Raw genomic sequence first — 20370 nt, 5'->3', positions numbered from 1 at the left:
AAGGGAAAGAAAAGGAAGAGAATCTAAGTGGCCTAAATTTTGAAAAAAAAAAAAAAAAAGAGAGAAGAAGAAAATAAACAAAACAAAACAAAAACAAATAAATGGCCTAAATCCTGAAGCTTTAAAATAATGGCTGAGGGACACCTGAGTGGCTCAGCGGTTGAGCGCCTCCCTTTAGCCCAGGGCATGACCCCGGGGTCCTGAGATCGAGTCCCATGTCGGGCTCCCTGCATGGAGCCTGCTTCTCCCTCTGCCTGCGTCTCTGCCTCTCTCTGTGTGTCTCATGAATAAATAAATAAAATCTTTTAAAAAGAAATAATGGCTGAGGGCTCCTGGCTGGCTCAGTCGGTAGAGCAGGTGACTCTTGGTCTCAGGGTCATGAGTTCTAGCCGCATGTTGGGTGTAGAGATTACTTAAAGATAAAACCTTTAAAAATATATAATGCCTGAAGCTTTCAAAGGTAGGAGCAGCAGAAAGACAAACACTGCACGGTGTCACTTATATGTTAAATCCAAAACCAAGGCAAACTCATAAAACAGAGAGTAGAAAAGTGGTTGCTGGGGCTGAGGGGTGGGGGATGTAGGGAGAGGTTGGTGAAAAGGTACAAACTATCAGCTAGAAGATGAAGAAGGTCTGAGGATCTAATGCATAATACGGTGGCTGTAGTGGATAACCCCATGTTGTATAATTGACGTTAGCTAAGAATGCAGAACTTCAATTCCACTCACCAAAAAACTTCTCAATAAGAACAACAACAAAAAGATAAATATGGGGGTGATGGATGTGTTATTTTGATGGGAAGAATGCACCATGCATCAAATTGTTATGATACACACTTCAGAGATCTTTTTTTTTTAAGATTTTATTTATTTATTCATGAGAGACACAGAGAGAGGCAAATACACAGGAAGAGGGAGAAGCAGGCTCCATGCAGGGAGCCCGATGTGGGACTCGATCCAGGGTCTCCAGGGTCACGCCCTGGGCTGAAGGCGGCGCTAAACCGCTGAGCCACCCGGGCTGCCCCACACTTCAGATATCTTACATTTTTATTTGTCAATTGGACCTCAACAAAGCTGAAAAAAAAAAAAAAAAGATGGAGAGACTATTTAGAGTCAGCAAAGTAAATGTCAGAGAAAGGAATAGCTGAGACTTTGGGAAGAGGGTTGGCTGTAGCAAGAGGGTCGGGGTGGACACAGCTGCTTCTCGTTATAAAGTTTCTTTTTCTTTTTTAGAGATTTGATTTATTTATTTGAGAGAGAGTTACAGAGAGAGAGCACGAGCAGGGTAGAGGGGTACAGGGAGAGAAAGAAGCAGGCTCCCCGATGAAAAGGGAGCCTGATGAGGGACTCAATCGGGGGACCCTGGGACCATGACCTGAGCGGAAGGCAGACACCTAACCGACTGAGCCACCCAGGTGCCCCTCAGTATTAGGTTTCTCTGCAGTATCTTGTTTCTTTATTTCACCCTGTGTTTATTTGGGATTTCTCAATTTTTTTTTTCCAGAACGGTCCCTTCATCCTTCAAAGTCCTCTGCAGTGGCTATACCTTCATCTGGGTAACAAGCCCTCAGGTAAGTACCTCTCAGGAGAAGAGGCACTAGTACTCACCTTTGAACAGGTAAGGAAACCGAGGCCCCCGTGGCACAGCGGAGCCTCCGGTCTCCTCACTCCTGGTTCGCGCTCTTTCTCCTACCCTACGGCCCGGCCTCCCTCTCTTGCACAACCGGGACATCTGCGCGGGTCTTACGGCTGGTAGGGGACTCTTCCCGGGTGTGGTACAGAAGGAACTGTCAGTGCCGGGCGCAGGTGTGGGGACAAAGGTTCACACGCAGGGACTCCAAGTCCAAGCCCCACTCTGGCCCGCAGTGGTGGGGCCGGTTTGGTGGCGGAGTCAGAGCCTCAGGAGGCTGAGCAGGGTGGCGGGGCTGGGGCAGTGCAGGGGTCGCTGGCCTGCCCCGGAGCGGGTGGTGCGGAGCAGCTTCTCAGCAGAGCCCAGGCCGCGTGCCAACTCCCCCTGAGGCATTGTGTGGGCACCGCCTCCTCTCAGACGGCTGCCCTGACATGCCATCCCTTCCTTAAGAGGTTCCATCCTGAGATGAGTCATCCTGAGGGTTCAGGGGTAGGCAAGGAGCGGATGAACCCGTCCAGGGGACATCCTGGAGGAGCTGGAGAGGAAGAGGAGGGTGACTTGGTGGCTCCAAGTCGGGCAATCTGGCGAGCTCTGGCTCCCCACCCTCTCCAAACCCCAGCACCCAACACACTGCTTTCTTACTTGAGCTGTGACCCCCGGGCATGGGACCAGGCCATTTTCTGAATCTTAGAGCCAAACAAGATAATAGAAGGCCGGGCACGACCTCTGGAAGTATCCGGGTTAAACCCCTCCGTGTAAAGAGGAGGAAAGTGAGGCCCAGAGGGGTGATCCAGGCCTGAAACCCGGGCCCCACGACCCCTGGTTTACGCTGTGTTCAGGACATGATGGTGCTTGCGCTGAGAGCTGAAGGAGACCCAGAGAGATCACTCTTCCCTCCACCTCGGGGCAAAACTCAGGCTGCGTCCAGCCCACAAAGCTCACTCTGTCCTCTGTGTTGAATAGACGGACAAACGGAATTCATGGGTACCTGCCCCACTTCTCTCCTAAAGGAGACCCGCAGTTCTTTCTCCTCCTCAGGTAGTAGGACCCCGTTCCACTGCTTCCGTGTCTCTTACATTTGAAAAAATCCCGAGCTTGGCTGATCTAAATCTCCCACACTGCAATTTAAATGAAGCAAAGGCCAGCTCACCCTCTGCTAACTACCACCCCCCACCCGCCCTTGCTTTTGCTTCCTACTCATCCTGGTGCAGAACCAGCTACATCATTTGTGGGGCCCAGAGCAAAATGAAAAGGCTGGGCCCTTTGTTCAAACATCATTAAGAACTTCAAGACGGCAACAGCAGAGCCATAAGCCACGCCGGGGGGCCCGTGCATCTGCAGGGGTCGATACCCATGACGTTGGCTCTGCTCCGGTGTCAAGAGCGATGCTCGAACCCAATACTCACAGCTGGTTCTGAAAGCTCAAGTTGTCCAGTCTCCTGCCTCCATGCCGGACTCCACGTCACCTGCCTTCCTTCCACAGGTCAGAACGCCCTGGAGGCTCATCCCACGAACCCTTCCTAGGATCTCCAGGCCTCTGCTTCACACACCATAGGGAAATCCTTCTCAATATCTAAATTCAAATCTTAGCCCTTTCACCCTGTTTCCTCTTGTTCTGTCCTCACTGAATATTGGGAACAGCTGGTCCTTCTGAGTAATTAATTTTGTGCACTTGGACACAGTTTGTAATTCCTTTTCCCTTTCCTCATTGGGCTGAGTCTCCAGGGCTTTCTCCAATGCCGCATCCCCCCTCCGAAGCCATCCCCAGGTTCTCTGTGTGCTACAGAATGCACGGGGGTCACCAGAAGCCCTAGGGAGCCCCAGCCAGTGTCCAGAGGGCTCAGCACTCCGGCGAGGGGGGGGTCTCCATCCGACCCTGTCTCCCTGCTCCAAACCCGACCCTGCTTTGATCTGTTTCATGACTCCCTCCCGGATAAAGTCCCCCGTCCCCACTGACTCTCGCCAGCGACTCAGCGCTAGCCGCGTCACTGTTGCAGTTCTCACTGCATGTCTCACACTGAATGCTTCCCTTGGGGAAGCCCCCACTTCCACCCCGCAGGACAGAGATCCATGGGCTGGGATTGGGAGAGGTTTATCAGAAGCCAGAGCCGGGCGGGGGGGAGAGCGGGTATGAAAGATGGACAGGAGGCCACACTGCGAAGTGGCCGCTATAATCTGAAAGAGCAGATACCGTAATCCCATAGTACTTCCTATTGGCTGCAGGACACAGCTCTGTCCTGACACTGAATTTTGGGTGTGCCTTGGTTCTGGAATTCACAAGGCTCCCTAGTTGTGAAGCAGCTGTGGGGTGGGGGCTGGGGAGGGTTTCAGCAGAGGAAGTGAGGTCAGTCAGCAATTGATGGCTGGCGGAACCTTCGTCTGATGTCTCCCCCACCTCTAGTCCCAGCACAGGGTGGGGGGCCCCGGCCCATTTTACACCATCTTCATAGAAGAAGACACCTCAGCGGTCCACTTCTGCTTCCAATACCTACTCTTCCCACTTGGCTCTGAGGTGACCACCGCTCCACCTTTTTCATTTATTAGTGTCCCATGTTCATGGAGGGCCTACCCCGTGGCGGGCACAGCCAGCCAGTGTTTCACTCTGAGCTGAGATAACCATCCGTGCTTTCGGTCCCACACTGGCCCTATGAGGCTGGCACTGCTGATTGTGCCCATTTAGCAGATGAGAGAGTGAGGCATGGAGAGGGGTCACTTGTCTAAGGTTATGCAACCAGTCTGGAGTCCCAGATTTCGGGGTCATTGTGCATAACCAGGAGGCCAGAAACGAGTCCTGCCTTCAGGGAGCACACAGTGGTTGGAGCCAAGCAAGACAATGATGTCGGCGTTCGGAGCCTGGCAAGGGAATCAGGAGGAAGAGCCATTGTGCTCCCCTCCCCAAGGCCTTGTCTGCCTTGCCCCGTGGGTGCCCCCACAGAGGTTCCAGTGGGTCTCCATTTGGGGGGGTAAGGAGCCCGCCTGGAAGGGAGCAGTCCCTGCCTCTCCCTGCATCTGGCCAAGCGTGTGGGGCGAGGCGTCCTTGTCCCTGAGCTGCGGGGCTGGTGGAGAGGCTCTGCTGTTCTCACCACTGACCCGGAGCAGCCCCATCTGGGCCTGTTTACCCAGCGCTGAGCTGAGAGAGGCTGCGGAAGAGAGGAGTGAACAAGAGGGGCGAAGGGGCAGGAGGGAGGAGGCTGCAGGATTTGGACGAGTGGGGCGTCCTCGAGGGCGGGGGTAGGGGTGGAGGGGGCGGGGCTAACACATTTGGGACCCCGCCAGCCCCAAACCCTGCCTCGGTGGCTCTGAGCCTGCGAGGTCCAGGACCAGGGGCTGAGAAGGTGGGAGGACAGGTAAGTCCCCTTCCCCCTCTCCGCGGTCCTTCCCTCGCTGCCCCCCCCCCCCCAGTCCCAGACTCCAGGTCGCCCCTCTGCGGCTGGGAGCCGGAGGGGGCGCCTCCCTGGCCTCCCTGTCCATCCCCTCCCCGGCCAGTCCTCAGACCGCGCCTCCGCCTCGGCTCCCGGCCCCAGGGCTCCGGGCCTGGCTCCCACGGGACCCCCCGCGGCCCGAGTCCAAGGCCCGCCCCCTCGGGGAGGCGGATGTGGGAGGCTCGGGGCGGGGGCGCCGCCGCGATGCGGGGCGGGGGGCAGCCGAGGGTGGCCGTGCCCTGGGGTCCGGGGTCGGGAGCGGCGCGGGGGAAGCTCCGGGCCCGCGGCCCCAGCGAGGGGCGAGCGGGCGGCCCGTCAGCTAGCTGGGCAATAGGAAACGGTTTATTAGGAGGGAGTGGTGGAGCCGGGCCAGGCAGGAAGACGCTGGAATAAGGAACGTTTTTGCTCCAGCCCCTTTCCCAGTCCCGGGAGGCCGCTGCGCCGTCCGCGCCGAGCGAGCCCCTCCCGGGCCCCAGCGCCGCCCGGGGCCGCCGCGCACCCCCGCGCCCGCCGTCCAGCGCCGGCCGGTGCTGCCGTGGCCGCCGCCGGGGAGGGGAGGCGCCCAGAGGTGAGTGCGGGTCCGCGGGCGGCCTGACCCCCGCCGCAGCCCACGCCCCCCCCCACCCCTCGGGCAGATCCCCGAGAGCCCCTCAGAGGGGTCGCCGTAGGGTCAGTCCCCCCTCCTCGCGTAGCGCGCCGAGCCTTCCCAGCGCCTCGGCCTCGGACCCCATCTGAGAGATGGGAGCGGGCTGGGCCGAACCTGGGCTGCGAATCAGAAAACGGCTGGCTCCTGGGGCCGGTCACTTACTTCTCCGTTCTAGCCTCATCTGTAAAATGGGCAGAAGGGAGTCCTGCTCTTCTTCACAAAGAAGGGGTCACGTGTCCCTCCAGGTCGCTGCCCTAACCTGGGAGTGAGTGTCGACTTCCAACCCTGTTGAGCCTCCCCTTGAAGCCCACCTTTCTGGGACCAGCCTTTGCAGTTCTTGCTTAAGGAATCTGATGCTGTAATGCCACCCTATAAACCTCACCTCCAACCCCGCATGGTCAGACAATGCCCATGCAGTGGCCTTCCCTGGGGATCCAGGCCAGAGGGTTTCCCAATCTCCCTGAAGGCTGGGACCCCAGGTTTTCAGCCAGCCCTAGAGGTCAGTGCTGTCTAGAGCATCTCCGGGCTGGCCACCCACCCCCTTTTCTTCTGGAAGGACAGGGGCATAGTGAACTATAGCACCACCCTCTCTATAGAGGTAGCTTCTGGCTGAGTCAAGATCTACCCTCTCTGATCCCTCACTGCCCCACTTGCATGTCTTCCCATCTCATTGGGAAGTAAAAATAGATTATCACTTACTGAGTACTTACTATGTTTTCTTAGATATAACTTACCTATATTTTTCTTGTGTAATCCTGGCCACAATTTAGCAGGAGAGATATATTACGCCCCTTCTATTGAATGGAAAAGAGTTTTAGACCTGAGTCACTCGTCCAAAGCCCCATGGGTGGTGTAAATGGTGCTGTTGGGTTTTTGGTAGCACTTGTTAGGTGCTTACTGTGTGCCACTTAGTGTTCTACTAAATAATTTTTCTATATCGTCTCCCTGAAATGAGCACTATTGTTATTCTAATTTTTAAAAAGATTTTGATTTGTTTATTAATGAGAGACACAGAGAGAGAGGCAGAACCACAGGCAGAGGGAGAAGTAGGCTCCTGGAAGGGAGCCCGATGTGGGACATGATCCCAGGCCTTGAGGACCATGCCCTGAGCCAAAGGCAGAGGCTCAACCACTGAGCCACCCCGGCGTCCTGTTATCCTCTTTTTTGGGGGGGTGGGAGGGTGGGGGGAAGCCTAAGCCTCAGAAAGTTTAAGTAACTTGTCCCAAATCTCAAAGCTCTAAGTGGCAGAGGCAGGATTTGAACCCAGGTATCCATGATCCTGACCCCTGTGCCATATGGTGCTGCCTGCGCCTTCTGTATGACCCAAAAATCCAGGCTTGATGCTACATCCCACCGCCCTGAGGGGCCAGGGCCGTGATTCCCATGAAAGTGTTACGTGTAAGGTAAGGGGAAGCCTGGGTTTAGTAGCTCAGTCTAACCCTCTGCTGTTCAGCTAAGACCTACTGACACACCAAGCGAGGCTCTTCCAGCCCTGGGACAATCCTCAGGTGTGCTGTGGAGAAGGGGATTGACCGCCACCTTCCGAGCGCCCCCCCTACTCTGGTTCTCCCACTTAGGACTAAGCCTACAGTGAGCAGATGATTTCTGTCTTCACATCCACACAAACCCGCATCGGGCACCCGGTGATGACAGCAGCTGTGTGCAATCTGTTACTGTCCACAAAACCCACTTGCTCTTTTTCCTCCTTTGAGGGACTCACTGAGCACCAAAGAATTGGAGGAATAAAGTATTCAAGTGAGGATTTATTACCAGCAATTTAAGTTGATCGGGACACACGTGGCGATTATAGGCAAGAAAATTAACATCCCTGAGCCTCAGTTTCCCCCATTGGATTGTTGGAAGGATTAATGAGATTAACGGTCAAGACTGAGTCCTTAGCACATAAGTAGTATTCAGAGAAGGTTAAATTCTTTTTCTTTTTAAATATTTAATTTATTTATTCATGAGAGATAGAGAGAGAGAGAGGCAGAGACACAGGCCGGGGGAGAAGCAGGCTCCATGCAGGGAGCCTGATGCGGGACTCGATCCCAGGAACCCCAGGATCAAGACCTGAGCCAAAGGCAGATGCTCAACCACTGAGCCCGCCAGGCACCCCCAGAGAAGGTTAATTCTTATTATTAAAGATTTCACAGTAGCAAGTTAATGTTTGAAATTCTGTTTGGCATTTGTGATTTCTGGCCAAGGGCAGTGATGCTTTTTTTTTTTTTTTTAAAGATTTTATTTATTATTTATGCATGATAGACATAGAGAGAGAGAGAGAGAGAGGCAGAGACACAGGCAGAGGGAGAAGCAGGCTCCATGCTGGGAGCCCAACGCAGGACTCGATCCCAGGACCCCAGGATCACACCCTGGGCCAAAGGCAGGCGCTGAACCGCTGAGCCACCCAGGGATCCCGGCAGTGAGGCTTCTGTCAGCAGGAGATCTTTCAGGAAGTTTTGCTTAGAAGTGAAGGGATGCCACCCAGGCCTCTGTGCTGGAGTCGGGTGTCTGGGCTAATCATTCAGGGACGCTCTTGAGTTTGGACTAGTCAGGACTCAGCAGCCTCCTGTACTTGACTTTGTGCTGGGCCCATTTAAAAGCTGGAGAGTCACAATTTTCCTCCCATTTTCCCAAGATTAGACCAGAGTCGGATTCTGCAAATCCTGTCTGCGCCGCCGCCCCCCCCACCCCTGCGTGGTGGCCCAGTCTAGGGAAGCTTGAGAGCAAAGCTGTCACACCAGCCCCCCTGCAGGGTCTCCAGGTCCCTGGCTTCCAGGTTTAGCCCGTCTGTCCCTTCTCTGCCCACGGAGGCGGGGTGTTGGGGGGGTGCAGAGGTGCCCAGGTGGGAGGGAGAGTCTCTGCCCTCTGCACCCTGCTCCCTTCACCCAACAGGCCCCTGCACATTTCACTGGACCAGACTTAGCACCGTGTAGGACACATTTCTCAAGCGGTGGGACCCTTGCAAACTGATGAGAATTACCTGGAGAACTTTTTAAAAGGCATGATTCTTGCTGGTCCCAGGTGGACTGAAATGAGAATTTGGAAGGAGGGGTGAGACCAAAGAATGTGCATGTTTAACCAAGTGCTTCAGGGGCTCCTGATGCATTATGAAGTAGGTAAGAGGGTACACTGGGGTACGGTCGGAGAGGTGGAAGCGTGGGTAGAGGATCCGAAAAGGATGCCCGCTTCCATCCTTACTGTTAGCCACCCTTTCCTTCCTGCCCGGTGCTTTCTCCTGGCTTCCACAGATGGCTTCCCGCCTACCCCCTGGGGGCAAATCCGCCTTGCCTGGGGCTCCTTCCCCAGCCACCCGCCCCACTGCTGAGTGTCTGCGGAGTCCTCACCGCCTGGCCTGCCGGGAGGGGCAAGAGGCAGGAGGTCAAGCAGAGGCTGGGGACACAGCTGCAGCAGCCCAGGGCTCCGTTTCCTCCCCCGGCCCTGGGCCTCTGGGGCAGAGGAAGCCCAGGCAGGAAGGCCAGAGCTGCCACCAGCCAGGGAGGCCCGGGAACGCCACCCCCCAACAACCATCCTGCCCTCAGAGCTGCAGCCCTGTGCATCTCCATTTGGTACCATTCTTAGAGTGTGGGTCTGCTGCAGCGCCGGGCCACCAGCCAGCCCTCCCGGGCTCACGGTTAGGCCAGAAGACGCTCCCCCTCCCTCACGTGAGCCGCCCCTGCCTGGGGATCGGGGCCCAGGGACACACCTGCACACTCCCCACCATTCAGAAAGTCCTTCTTGCTGCAGCATCAGACCTTATCTTCTTGTTGGAAACCTTTGAGAAATGAAGAAGGATGTGGCTTCTGGAGCACTAGACGGCTTGGGACCTGGGTTGGGGACTATCACAGATCAGAATTACTTCCCTAACACTCTCCGCCAAACTTCTGGAAAAGTTCAACCTTAGCCAGCCATGGAAGGTCAAACAGTGTCTAAGTCTCTTTCACTTCCCCTCCCGCATCACCGGCCCTCCCCCAGCCCTTCCCAGGTCAGCAACGAGGGAGAGGGAAGGGGGCCCGGGAATGGCTGGCAGGGGGCCTCTTGCACTCTGCTGAGGTCTAGAGGGGTCTCCTCATGCCTGGCACGAGCCAGCGCTGTTCAGGGTTTGTATGGTCGTTACAACCTGAGGGCTCAGACCCAGGCTGCCCCCGGGATTGGGGGCAGATTGGAGAAAGCCCTGGCCTGGCAGCCGGGACACCTGGGGCGTACTCCTGGTACTGCCACCGAATCCTGCTGACCTCAGAGGAGTCTCCTGCCCTGTCTAAGCCTTGATCTCCATCTTCTCTAGGATAAGGGGTTGGCCTTTGTGGTTCCCAAGGTGTCCCCCTAGAATTCTCTCATGGGGTGTCGCAGCCCCAGGTGGCTCCCCCAGAGCCTGCAGCGCCCCCGCCTGCCCTGAGAGTACACGCTGAGCTCTCTGCTGTGCGTGACTCCTGCCCGTTCTATCCGGACCCCGATCTAAACAATCTTGATTCCTGTTCCCAGCTTGGCGGGACCCTGAATGGCAGGAAGTGAAGACAGGAGCCTGTTTATGTTTGAGGCAGCCAGTGCTAGGGGGTGGGGGCCCTGGGGGAGGGGGCGCGGGGAGAGGGGTGGGCAAGAGCCAGAGGACACAGGGTGCAGGGGACTGCTGAAGACATGTGCCTTCCACCCCAGCCCGTGCCCTCTGTGTCCTCCAGTCTGAACCCAGGAGCAGGGGTAAATAGCTGGGAGTCCCCCAAGCTCTCTGTCACTCAAACATGGCTCCCCCACCCTTTACCCCTTACAGGATGGTTTCCATGGGGAAGTGAACCAGGACTTCCCCTGCAGGCCCCGCCCCAAAGCCAGACACAGGGAGTAGGGAGGAGGCCTCCCTGCCTCCCCCCCAAAACTCCCAGTGATTTCCTCTGGGTGGGAGGAACCCACAGTCGGTGGCTAAAAACACCAAGGGGAACACATTTCACGGATCTTACGGTACCCCCCTCTCCTCTCCAGGGACCATGACCTTGGACCCGCCCAGGAGAGGCCTTCTGATGCTACTGATGGCCTGGGGCCTGACCCAGGGTAAGTACTAGGGAAGCAGGTGGGGGACACGGACCTGGATGGAGGAAGGGCTGGCTGGGGTCAGCTCTTGCTGGGGCTGAATTTGAGGAGCTGGGGAGGGGGGTGGGTACTCAGGAGCTTGGCTGGAGAGTGGGAGGCAGGCTCAGCTGCCCCAGCCCTCAATGTTCTGATCTGAACCCACAGACTGGTGCCCTACTGGCCTCCAGGGCGGGAACCTGTATCTGGGGGGTGCAGAGAATGGGGATGTTGGCAGGGAGGGCCTAGGAGAGCCCTCAGGGTTGGGGCAGGGGCCAGGGCCAGGCCTAGAACCAGGAGGGAAGGTCCTCGGATCTGGGAGGGGACGAAGCCTGGTTCTCATCTCATCGTGTCAGAGGGTAAGGTTCTGGAAGGATCATCCAAGGCTGGGACTAAAGGCCCACGGCCTCAGGGGTATGTCTGAGAGGTCAGAGGGAAGGGCAATGGGTCAGACATGGGTGTTGGGCCCCGCCCAGGAGTTCAGCCCACAGCGCTGAGCTTCCAGTGTGTCTCCCAGGCAACCCGGTGAAGCCCTCTCGGGGCCCGCTGCTGACCTGCACGTGTGAGAGCCCACACTGCAGGGGGCCTACCTGCCAGGGGACCTGGTGCACGGTCGTGCTGGTGCGGGAGGAGGGCCGACACCCCCAGGAGCAACGGGGCTGCGGGAACCTGCACGAGGAGCTGTGCCGGGGGCGCCCCACCGAGTTCGTGAACCACTACTGCTGCTACAGCCCCCTCTGCAACCACAACGTGTCCCTGGTGCTGGAGGGTACGTGCAGGTCCCCACAGGCCCTCCCCATCTTCTCAGACCCTTCCTCCCTGCCCTGCTTCCACCTTGTGCTCTGGCTTGGATGGGGGGTGGGCGCGGCGGGACCCTGGGATCTGAGTCAGGGGAGGGATCCGGCCTGGTGGAAGCTGGGCCTCAATGTCCCCCCTCCACCAGCCACCCAAATTCCTCCGGAGCAGCCGAAAGTAGATGGCCAGCTGCCTCTGATCCTGGGCCCTGTGCTGGCCGTGGTGGCCCTGGTGGCCCTGGGTGCCCTGGGCCTGTGGCATGTCCGGCGGAGGCAGGAGAAGCAGCGGGGCCTACGCAGCGAGCTGGGCGAGTCCAGCCTCATCCTGAAGTCGTCGGAGCAGGGGGACAGCATGCTGGGGGTATGGGCCTGGGGGAACCTGGGACACGGGCAGGGGAGGGGCTAGGCAGGAGCCACAGAATCAGAGGGGGTGCCGAGTGACAGGCAGCCAAGAAAGGCACAATCACAAACACTTGGAGATCTGAGTGGGGGCCGGGGGTGGGCGCTGGGCAAGTTTGGAGCAGGTAGGGACACAGCAGTGGGGCCCAGCTTTAGGAGGAAGAAACGGGCTGGGCCAGGTGGAGGCCTCTCAGCGGCCTCTCCGGGCCCCCTAGGATCTCCTGGACAGCGACTGTACCACGGGCAGTGGCTCAGGACTCCCCTTCCTGGTGCAGAGGACAGTGGCACGGCAGGTGGCCCTGGTGGAATGTGTAGGTGAGCAGTGGGGGAGCCCCGGGGGGATGAGACCAGGGCCTCCCATGGGCTCGCAGGAGTGAGTGAGCTCTTGGTCTTGGAGTCCCGGGCAGGCCCGGCCCGAATGGGAACGCTGCTGGGTAGGCAGTGGCCTGGAGAGGGTCTGGCTAGATGGTTCTGCAGCGGCTGGGGGTAGCAAGGCAAGTGGGGGCGGGCCTGGAGCCGGTGAAACCTCATCGAGGGTTCTGCAGCTGCGGTCAGGACAGCATCAAGGCGGTGGGGGGCTCCTTTGGGGATGCCCTGCCCAGGGGCTGCGTGTGCCCAGCGTGTGACCCCTCCCACCCTCCCGCCACCGGATCAGGCAAGGGCCGCTACGGCGAGGTGTGGCGCGGCCTGTGGCACGGCGAGAGCGTGGCCGTCAAGATCTTCTCTTCGAGGGACGAACAGTCCTGGTTCCGGGAGACCGAGATCTACAATACGGTGCTGCTCAGACACGACAACATCCTAGGCACGTGGGGAGCGCTCGGGGCTGGGGTCCTCAGGGCTCCCCCGGGGCCCCCAGCTCCGGCCTCGACTCCAGCTTCCTCTCTGGCCTAAGCCGGACCAGCGTCCACCGTGGCCCCGGCTTTGCCCTGATCCTCTACCCTCTGTCCCCAGCCCCGACCCTGACCCCCATCAGCCCAGCCTCCCTGGCCCCTGGCCCCTCGCCCCTCGGCCGAGCCGCCCGACCCTCTGCCCGCAGGCTTCATCGCCTCGGACATGACGTCCCGCAACTCGAGCACGCAGCTGTGGCTCATCACGCACTACCACGAGCACGGCTCGCTCTACGACTTCCTGCAGAGGCAGACGCTGGAGCCCCAGCTGGCCCTGAAGCTGGCTGTGTCCGCCGCCTGCGGCCTGGCCCACCTGCACGTGGAGATCTTCGGCACCCAGGGCAAGCCGGCCATCGCCCACCGGGACCTCAAAAGCCGCAACGTGCTGGTCAAGAGCAACCTGCAGTGCTGCATCGCCGACCTGGGTGAGTGCGGGGTGCGCGGGCGGCGGCCGGCGGGCTTTGAGCGCCCCTCCTCGCTGGCATGTGCTGGCTTGTGCCCCCGCCCATTGGCCTCACAGGTTGCCTTGCGGCTCTGCAGGCCCGACTCCTCCGGCACAGCACCCTGGCTCTGGGAGTTGGGAGCATGGGGCGGGGCGCCGGGAGCCTGGGGTTTCACCCTGGCTTCGCTGGCTGCGCTGCGCCCCTCAGCAGGCCTCAGGGGTCCGCCCGGGAAACAGGCATGACGACGCCGGCCTTGCCTACGCCCGTGTCTCTGGGTCCTCGGGCGCTTGGGGGAGCGCTTCCGGGACAGGCGTCCTCAGGGGCTGCGGTCCCCGGCCCGCCCCAGGACAGGTGTCCCTCTGCCTGCTGCTCTCTGCCCCACCACCTCTCTCCATCCCCACCTTGCCTCCTGCACCCCAGCCTCCAGGGCCACCCTGTCTGTGGGCTCGGGCGAGCGGCAGGAGTGACAGGCCCGGTGCCCACAGGCCTGGCTGTGATGCACTCCCAGGGCAGTGATTACCTGGACATCGGCAACAACCCGCGAGTGGGCACCAAGCGGTACATGGCCCCCGAGGTGCTGGAAGAGCAGATCCGCACCGATTGCTTCGAGTCCTACAAGTGGACGGACATCTGGGCCTTTGGTCTGGTGCTGTGGGAGATTGCCCGTCGGACCATTGTCAACGGTGAGGGCCTGCCCTGCACGGGGAGGGAAGGAGGAGCGGGGCGGACGTGTGGACAGGCAGACGGGCAGGAGACAGGGGCCTTCCTGCCACGGCTGGCGCCCGTGGCCTGAGGGCTCAACTGAGTGACCCTTGAGGTGTGACTCTGAATCCGTGAGCCTGGCTGTGACGGGAGGCTGGCTGTGAAATCTTGGATAAGTAGTAATAACAGAAATATCAGTAGCAACTAAGCTTTCTTGAGCCTAAACGTGTGCCAGATGTCATGCTGTGTCCGCGTAGTATCTTAGCTCGACATCCCGTGCTGGCAAAGCTGGCATCGGCCTGTGGTCAAGAGCGTGCGCTGGGAATCAGACCGCCTGGATTCCGTTCCCGGTTTTGCCCCCCGACCACAGGCAGGTTACTTAACCTCCCTGTGCCTCAATTTCACCTGAAAACGAGAATGAAGATGGTTCTAGTTGTCGAGATGATCCTCGGGCGGGATCTGGAGCTACTCTGGGGCTCAGTAAATATCAGTGGCAGTTTATCGTAATAATGCGAGACCAGCCCCTTCCCAGGTGAGTGTGCCGAGGTAGAGAATTGCAGCTGGCTCAGGGCAGCCCCGGGGTCCGAAACCAGGCGGTGTGACGCGGAGGCCACGGGTTCTTTGCTACAGAAATGCAGGCGCTGAGAGTGTCCGCGCTGCCTGCTTATCGCTGCCTCCTTGGGACTTTGGCTGCCGTTGGAGGGGCCGGGAGCAGGTGGGGGGACCTCAGTCCTGCTGGCCAGTTCGGGGGCAGCCCTGTGGCCCGTGCCCTCCTGGCCCGGGGTTGGGGGGGGTGCGTGTATGGATGACGGGTGGTATTCTGGACCAGGTGGAGAGACTCGTCAGGCTGTGTGGCGGCTGTCCCTGGGGAGGGCTTGCTGGAGGTCCTGACAGGTCGGGAACGACCTCAAGATATGACTGGAGCACTCTGTTCCTTGAGGACAGGGACATTCTCATTTCCTGAGCATCTGCTGGGAGCCAGCCCCATGCCAGGCCTCATTTACCCTCAGCATCAACAGGTGGAGGCCAGGGGGGTCACCAGTCCCTGTGGGAGACTCTCCAGGGGCTCAGATTCCTGGCCCTTCAGATGTGAACTCCCTGCATAGGCTCTGAAGACTGGGGCTGCAGAAGGGGACACCTGGAGGGACCGGTGCGGGCAGGAAGGGAAGGCTGGGCCGGCCAGGGCCAACGGGAAGGCTGACTGCAGGCTCCTGGGGCGGAGGGAAGCTCTGAAAGCCCCACACAGATCCGTGGCGCATTATAAACACTGTAATCTGGTGTCAGCCCCGGCGCTGATTAAAGGCCCATTAGACACGCTCAGGCCTCTGTGCAGCGCTGATTAGGGCCGGAGCGGCACAGGGGCCGGCCTGGAAGCCCGCCACGGGGAGAACAGCTGGCGGAGGCTCTACTGAGGTTGCGGCTGCGTGGCCACGGCCCCCAGCCTCAGGCCGGGAGCAGGAGGGTGCCCGGGGCACCTTCTCTGGGCCTGGCCTCTCCTGCCTGAGCTGTGGGCGGCTCCCCAGGCAGCATTCTGAGAAGGCTCCGCTAAGGGATGGCGAGGGGACGCAGCGAGGCCTGTGCCATCTCTGGGACGGGGTGGCTGTTACGTGGACCTGGGTAAAAGTCCCTTTCTCCTCGCGCCACCTCGTCCCCCAGCAGCAGGCCAGCTCCCCTCCCTTCGGCACTGCTCCCAGGTCAAGAATGTGCAGACCATCTGGGCTTAAATCTTAGCTCAGTCACGCGCTACCTGTGTGCGTTTAGACGAGTTTCCTCACCCCTCTGGCCTTAGTTGCACTGTCCATAGAGTGGAGCCGGTAGTGCGACTTACGGGGTTGCTGTGAGGATTTAATGCAGTGCAGTCGGGACAGTGCCTGGCACAGCGTACGTGCCCAGTCCGTGTTTTTATCGGGCATCTGTGATAGTTGGGGCCTGGGAGCGGTGCCCAGGCCCGGGGTGGGAGGTAGCGTGGAGAGACCGGAACAGGGTCCGGCCTAGGAATCGACGAGAGGAGTTCAGGCCTTGACTCTGCCCTTCCTGGCTGTGTAACCTTGGGCTCCACTTCCTTGAGCATCAGTCTCTTCATCTGGAAAATAGAGGTTACGGTGATACCCGTGGGGTTGTCGCAAAGACGAACGAGATAAAGCATGAAAGTGTTCATAGCACAATGCCTGGCACCTGGTGAGCGCAAAATCAACAGCCGTAATCCTTATTCTTTGAAAATATATTGATGATGTTATCGTGGCCCTCTCGGGGGTGACACGGGTAAGACAACTGGTTTTCTGCACCCTGGGACAGAAGGTGGGGCAAGGCTCTCCTCGGGATGGAATGGGGTCTTCTTGGGGTGCCGAGTGACTGTCCGTCCCCCCCGCCATCCTCAGGCATCGTGGAGGACTACAGGCCACCCTTCTATGACGTGGTGCCCAATGATCCCAGCTTCGAGGACATGAAGAAGGTGGTGTGTGTTGATCAGCAGACTCCCACCATCCCCAACCGGCTGGCCGCAGACCCGGTGAGGCCTCCGTGGGGGGGCTGGGGATGCCATGGGGTAGGGGCTCACAGCTGGGAGTTCTGGCCCCGGGAACACGTACGTGAGGTCTCTGCTTCACCTGCATGGATTCCGGAGGAGAGATGCCAGGGTACCTCCCTGGGTCCTCCCTCCCACATCCCTGGCCTGCGGACCCCCCGAGATTTGGGTTACTCGGAGATATTTCAGAACCTTCTATCTCGCGGCGAAGAGTCAGCCTCTCTGCCGCATTTCTTGCTCTGAACTTGCTGCTGTTTTCGGTTTTTTCTCAAAACGCTCCACATGCACATAAGACATACACACGTGGACGTGGACGCATAAAGGCGGGCACCGCTTCTGCACGAACACGTCCTCACAGATGCACAGGCATGCGCACCCATGCCAGACTCGGCCCTCTGAAGACGAAGAACGTGTCTCCCTTGCCTCCTTATATCCCTGTTATCTGTCCCTGGGCTGGCACACAAATGAGTGCTCAACCAGTGTTTCTGGAAGGAAGGAATGTACATGTATGTACGCACATGTGCATAGACACACGCGTGTTTCTGTACAACATGCTTATCCACAAGCAGCCCCATATATGCGCTGCTAGGCACACACACGTACACTCAGGCCAGCTTGAGTTTGGGGATGGAGGAGAGGATGGCTCACTCTGGGGCCACTGAGCTTCCTGGGATGGCTTCGTCCTGGACACTCCTCCAGGGGGCCCAGGCCGGGCTGGGGGAGGCCCTGGGAGAGTCCTCGCCCTCCACTCCGGGTCCGGTCCGACATCAGAGGGGAGCCCCCGGGCTTGCACATCTCCCAATCCTCAGATCTTGGGGGAGGTGGGTGGGGTGGGTGTAAGGTGTTCCACAGACACTCCTCACCAAAGGGGGCCCGGGTGCGCCCGAAGAGCTGAGTTCCAGCTCTCCTCCTGCCCTGCCTGCTGCCTTCCCCCGTCCCCACCGCCTTCATCTTCCATCTTTGGGTCTCTCCTCTCATCCTTGCCTCCATTCCCCCCCCTCACCTCGCAGGCTTTCCTCTTCCCATCCTCAACACTCCCATCTCCCTCTTCCTGTCCTTTCTGTCCTGCTTATGTCTCTCTGTCCTGGGGCACCCTCCGTGTCACTGCCTGCTCAGCTTCCCTGACCCGCGTCTCCCCTTCCTCTCCTCTGCGTCTCTCTCGGCCCTGCAGGTCCTCTCCGGCCTGGCTCAGATGATGCGGGAGTGCTGGTACCCCAACCCCTCCGCCCGCCTCACTGCGCTGCGGATCAAGAAGACACTACAGAAACTGAGCAACGGTCTCGAGAAGCCCAAAGTGATTCACTAGCCCCAGGCCTAAAGCCAGACTCCCCTCTGCCTGCAGAGCGCACGTGGGGTGGGCGGCAGACGTGGCCTATCTGGGTAGAGGTAGTGTGAGGTGTGAGTATGTGTGCTGGGGAGGAGGGTGCCCCTCTTTGGGCGGCCCTGCCTGCCCGCTGGCTCATCCAGCCAAAAATACAGCTGGGCTGAAACCCGATCCCCCGCCGTCTGGCCTGCTCAAAGCAGCAGGCTCCCTGACGCCTGGCTCCCTCCCCACCCTCATGCCCTGGGCACAGCCCCTACCACCCCCAGGACAGGATGCAAAAGAGGCCCCCCGGAGCCAGGGTGGCCGGGCCAGGGAATCCCAGTCCTGGGCCCAGAGCCCGGGCCTGCACTTTACCCCCTGCCCTTGGTCAACCTCACGGCCCCACCGGAGCTGCCAGGGTGACACAGGGCCCTGTCTAGCCTTCGGTGGACAGCCTGCCTCTGGCATAAGCCCTACACCCAGGGCCTATCATTTTCTCTCTGTGAATTTGTATCTCAGCTCCATGAGGCCTAGGGCCTGTCTTCTGGGTGAGCTGAGTGCCAGCTGCCTGGGAGAGCTGGGGCCTGATCCTGGGCCCCTTCCCCACCCCTGTGCTAGCTCACTTATTACAGCATTAAGCCCAAGGAGTCCTGCTGCAGGTGTGGCAGGGTCAGAGGGCAGTGGGGCAGGTAGTAGGTCAGATGGAGGAGGCCCAGGACTTTCAGAACCAGAGAGATGTTGAAGCGGAGCAGACCTGGGGAATGGCTCCGCTGGGAGTCAGGAGACCCAGGTCCTGGTCCTGGGCAATTGCCCTAGGTGACAAGAAAGAGGCCTTCACTCTCGAGGACCTTTGTTTCCTCATCTACATATTGAGATCCAGTCCTGATGCCCTTTGAGGTTTTTTCCAGCTCTAATTGTCTTTGAAATTTCAGCCCACGTCAGATCCGTCAGATCCGTTCATCTGGCCCTTGGGCTCCTTTTGCCCCAGCCCCTGGCAATTTGCCCCAAGGTGGGGATTTGAAAGTAACTTTATCTGAGGCCAGGAGTGCCTGAAAGGCCTCGTAGACAGATTCTACAAGCTCCAGTTCCTGCCTTAGTTCAAACCAGCAGCCATCCGTGGATTCAGACAGCCCTGGGCCTTTTGGCAGGCCAACCAGCCACTCACCCCGCTCCGTGCCTTAGCGTTCTCCATCCAGGACCCAGGAGGGCTAAGGGCCTCCCTTCCCACAGGGCCTCCAAGGCTCAGAAGAAATTTGGCTCCAGCCAGCAAGCCTCCAGCGCCCAGGTTCCTGCTCTCCACTGGCCCCTGGCCCAGGCCCAGGCCCACAGCCTTGGCCAGGCCCCAGACAGTGCGTGTCTAGGAAGAACCTGGTGGCGGTGAAGAAACACATGGGAAGTTCAGCATTTGGCAATGTCAAGGGTGTATGTCCATGCAATGAAGACGTTACCCCAAACCCTGGGCGGGTAGATGGACTGGAGGTCGGTGGATCGGAGGTCGAGCCTGAGGGTTGGGGGACGGGGAGGCTCAGGCCAGGGACACGGACAGTCAGTCCCAAGCTCTGGAAGACCTGGCATGGCAGCCCTTGGGGCAGGGTTGGAGAAGGACCCTCAGTTCTCCCCCCGGAGGTGACACACACAGCCTCCTCCCCTCCTGCGTAAATGACCCAGCACAGCCTCCCAGGCGGCTGGCTTGCTTGCCCCGCTTCCGCCCCCAGGGGCACTTTCCCAGGCCTATCTCCCCTGGTTGTGCAAGGCGCCCAGGAGAACCAGGAAGTGAAACTGGGTGAAAACAAAAAAGTGAGAGGGGCCTGCTGGGTCCTCAGATGAGCTGGGGTGGGGGGGGCGCTTTCACATCCTCCCGACACTGGAACCCACCCAGCCCAGGAGCCAGAAACCCCCTCTCCCCACCTCCACCCGCCCCCCACCCTCGTGCCAGATTTTCTCTGCCAAAGCTCTCCTGGGAGGACTCCACAGCCAGAATCTGAAGGCCGTGGAGGCTGGAAAATCCCCGAGGGGGAGAAGGTCTGAGGTCAGGGGCCGCAGCGCTGGGTGAGCCTGGCTGGTGGCTCTGGTGGCTCTAGTGGCTCGGGAGGGGAGGAAGCCCCTGGAGCTCCTGTGTGGGCGCAGGCAGGTGTGCCCCGCCCGAATGCAGCCTCTTACCTGGAGGTACTGGCCGTGGGCGCGCTTAGCTCGTGCTTAGCACCTAGTAGGTCCTCAATAAAGCACGGTTGCATCTCGAGCTCCCGCGGAGTCTTGTGGGGCCGCCGCCTCTGCAGCGGCTCGGCGCGGGGCAACGCGGAGCGGGGCCGGCCTCGGGCCTCCCTCCCGGGCGGTCACGTTGGCGCAGCCCCGACCCCGGGGCGCGCAGGCCGCGGTCGGTCCCGGCCGGGAGCAGCCTGGGGGCAGCGCCCTCTGCTGGCTGCCGGCGGCCCCGCGCCCGCCCCGCCCGCCCCGCCCCTGCGCGGGGACCCGCGGGCCCTCCCGGGCGGGAGCATCAGCGGCGGCGGCGCGCGCTGCGCCCGGGCCTCGGTTGGCAGGAACTGTCCCCGGAGAGCCGCCGAGCCAGGAG

The 20370-nt window shown here is 59.7% G+C and overlaps 1 protein-coding gene and 1 long non-coding RNA gene across 8 annotated transcripts; one reads left to right on the top strand and one right to left on the bottom strand.

The window, feature by feature from the left end:
• Nucleotides 1-943: 943 nt before the first annotated feature.
• LOC140599868 (uncharacterized) lies at nt 944-3239 on the bottom strand. Its single transcript, XR_012002858.1, has 3 exons — nt 3036-3239; nt 1608-2164; nt 944-1073 (listed from the first exon to the last, which is right to left on the bottom strand). It is a non-coding gene; the product is annotated as an uncharacterized lncRNA (long non-coding RNA).
• Nucleotides 1030-20040, top strand: ACVRL1 (activin A receptor like type 1). 7 transcript variants are annotated; one of them, XM_072765252.1, is made up of 11 exons: nt 1030-1414; nt 1504-1570; nt 10666-10734; nt 11267-11518; nt 11693-11904; nt 12158-12257; nt 12598-12744; nt 12979-13254; nt 13758-13955; nt 16353-16483; nt 17670-20040. In XM_072765252.1, the coding sequence occupies exons 3-11, from the start codon at nt 10671-10673 to the stop codon at nt 17802-17804; spliced, it is 1515 nt and encodes a 504-aa protein (XP_072621353.1). In that variant the 5' UTR covers nt 1030-1414; nt 1504-1570; nt 10666-10670; the 3' UTR covers nt 17805-20040. The 7 variants fall into 7 exon arrangements, with proteins under 7 accessions (XP_072621353.1, XP_072621351.1, XP_072621348.1 ...); XM_072765250.1 differs by lacking the exons at nt 1030-1414; nt 1504-1570 and adding an exon at nt 4717-4976; XM_072765248.1 differs by lacking the exons at nt 1030-1414; nt 1504-1570 and adding an exon at nt 5276-5619.
• The last annotated feature ends 330 nt before the right edge of the window (nt 20041-20370 follow it).

The sequence above is a fragment of the Vulpes vulpes genome, chromosome 8 (genome assembly GCF_048418805.1).
Source record: "Vulpes vulpes isolate BD-2025 chromosome 8, VulVul3, whole genome shotgun sequence".
NCBI classification, from domain to species: domain Eukaryota; kingdom Metazoa; phylum Chordata; class Mammalia; order Carnivora; family Canidae; genus Vulpes; species Vulpes vulpes.
The sequence above is the reverse complement of the archived record's forward strand: the minus strand, read 5'-3'. Positions and strand labels throughout refer to the sequence as shown.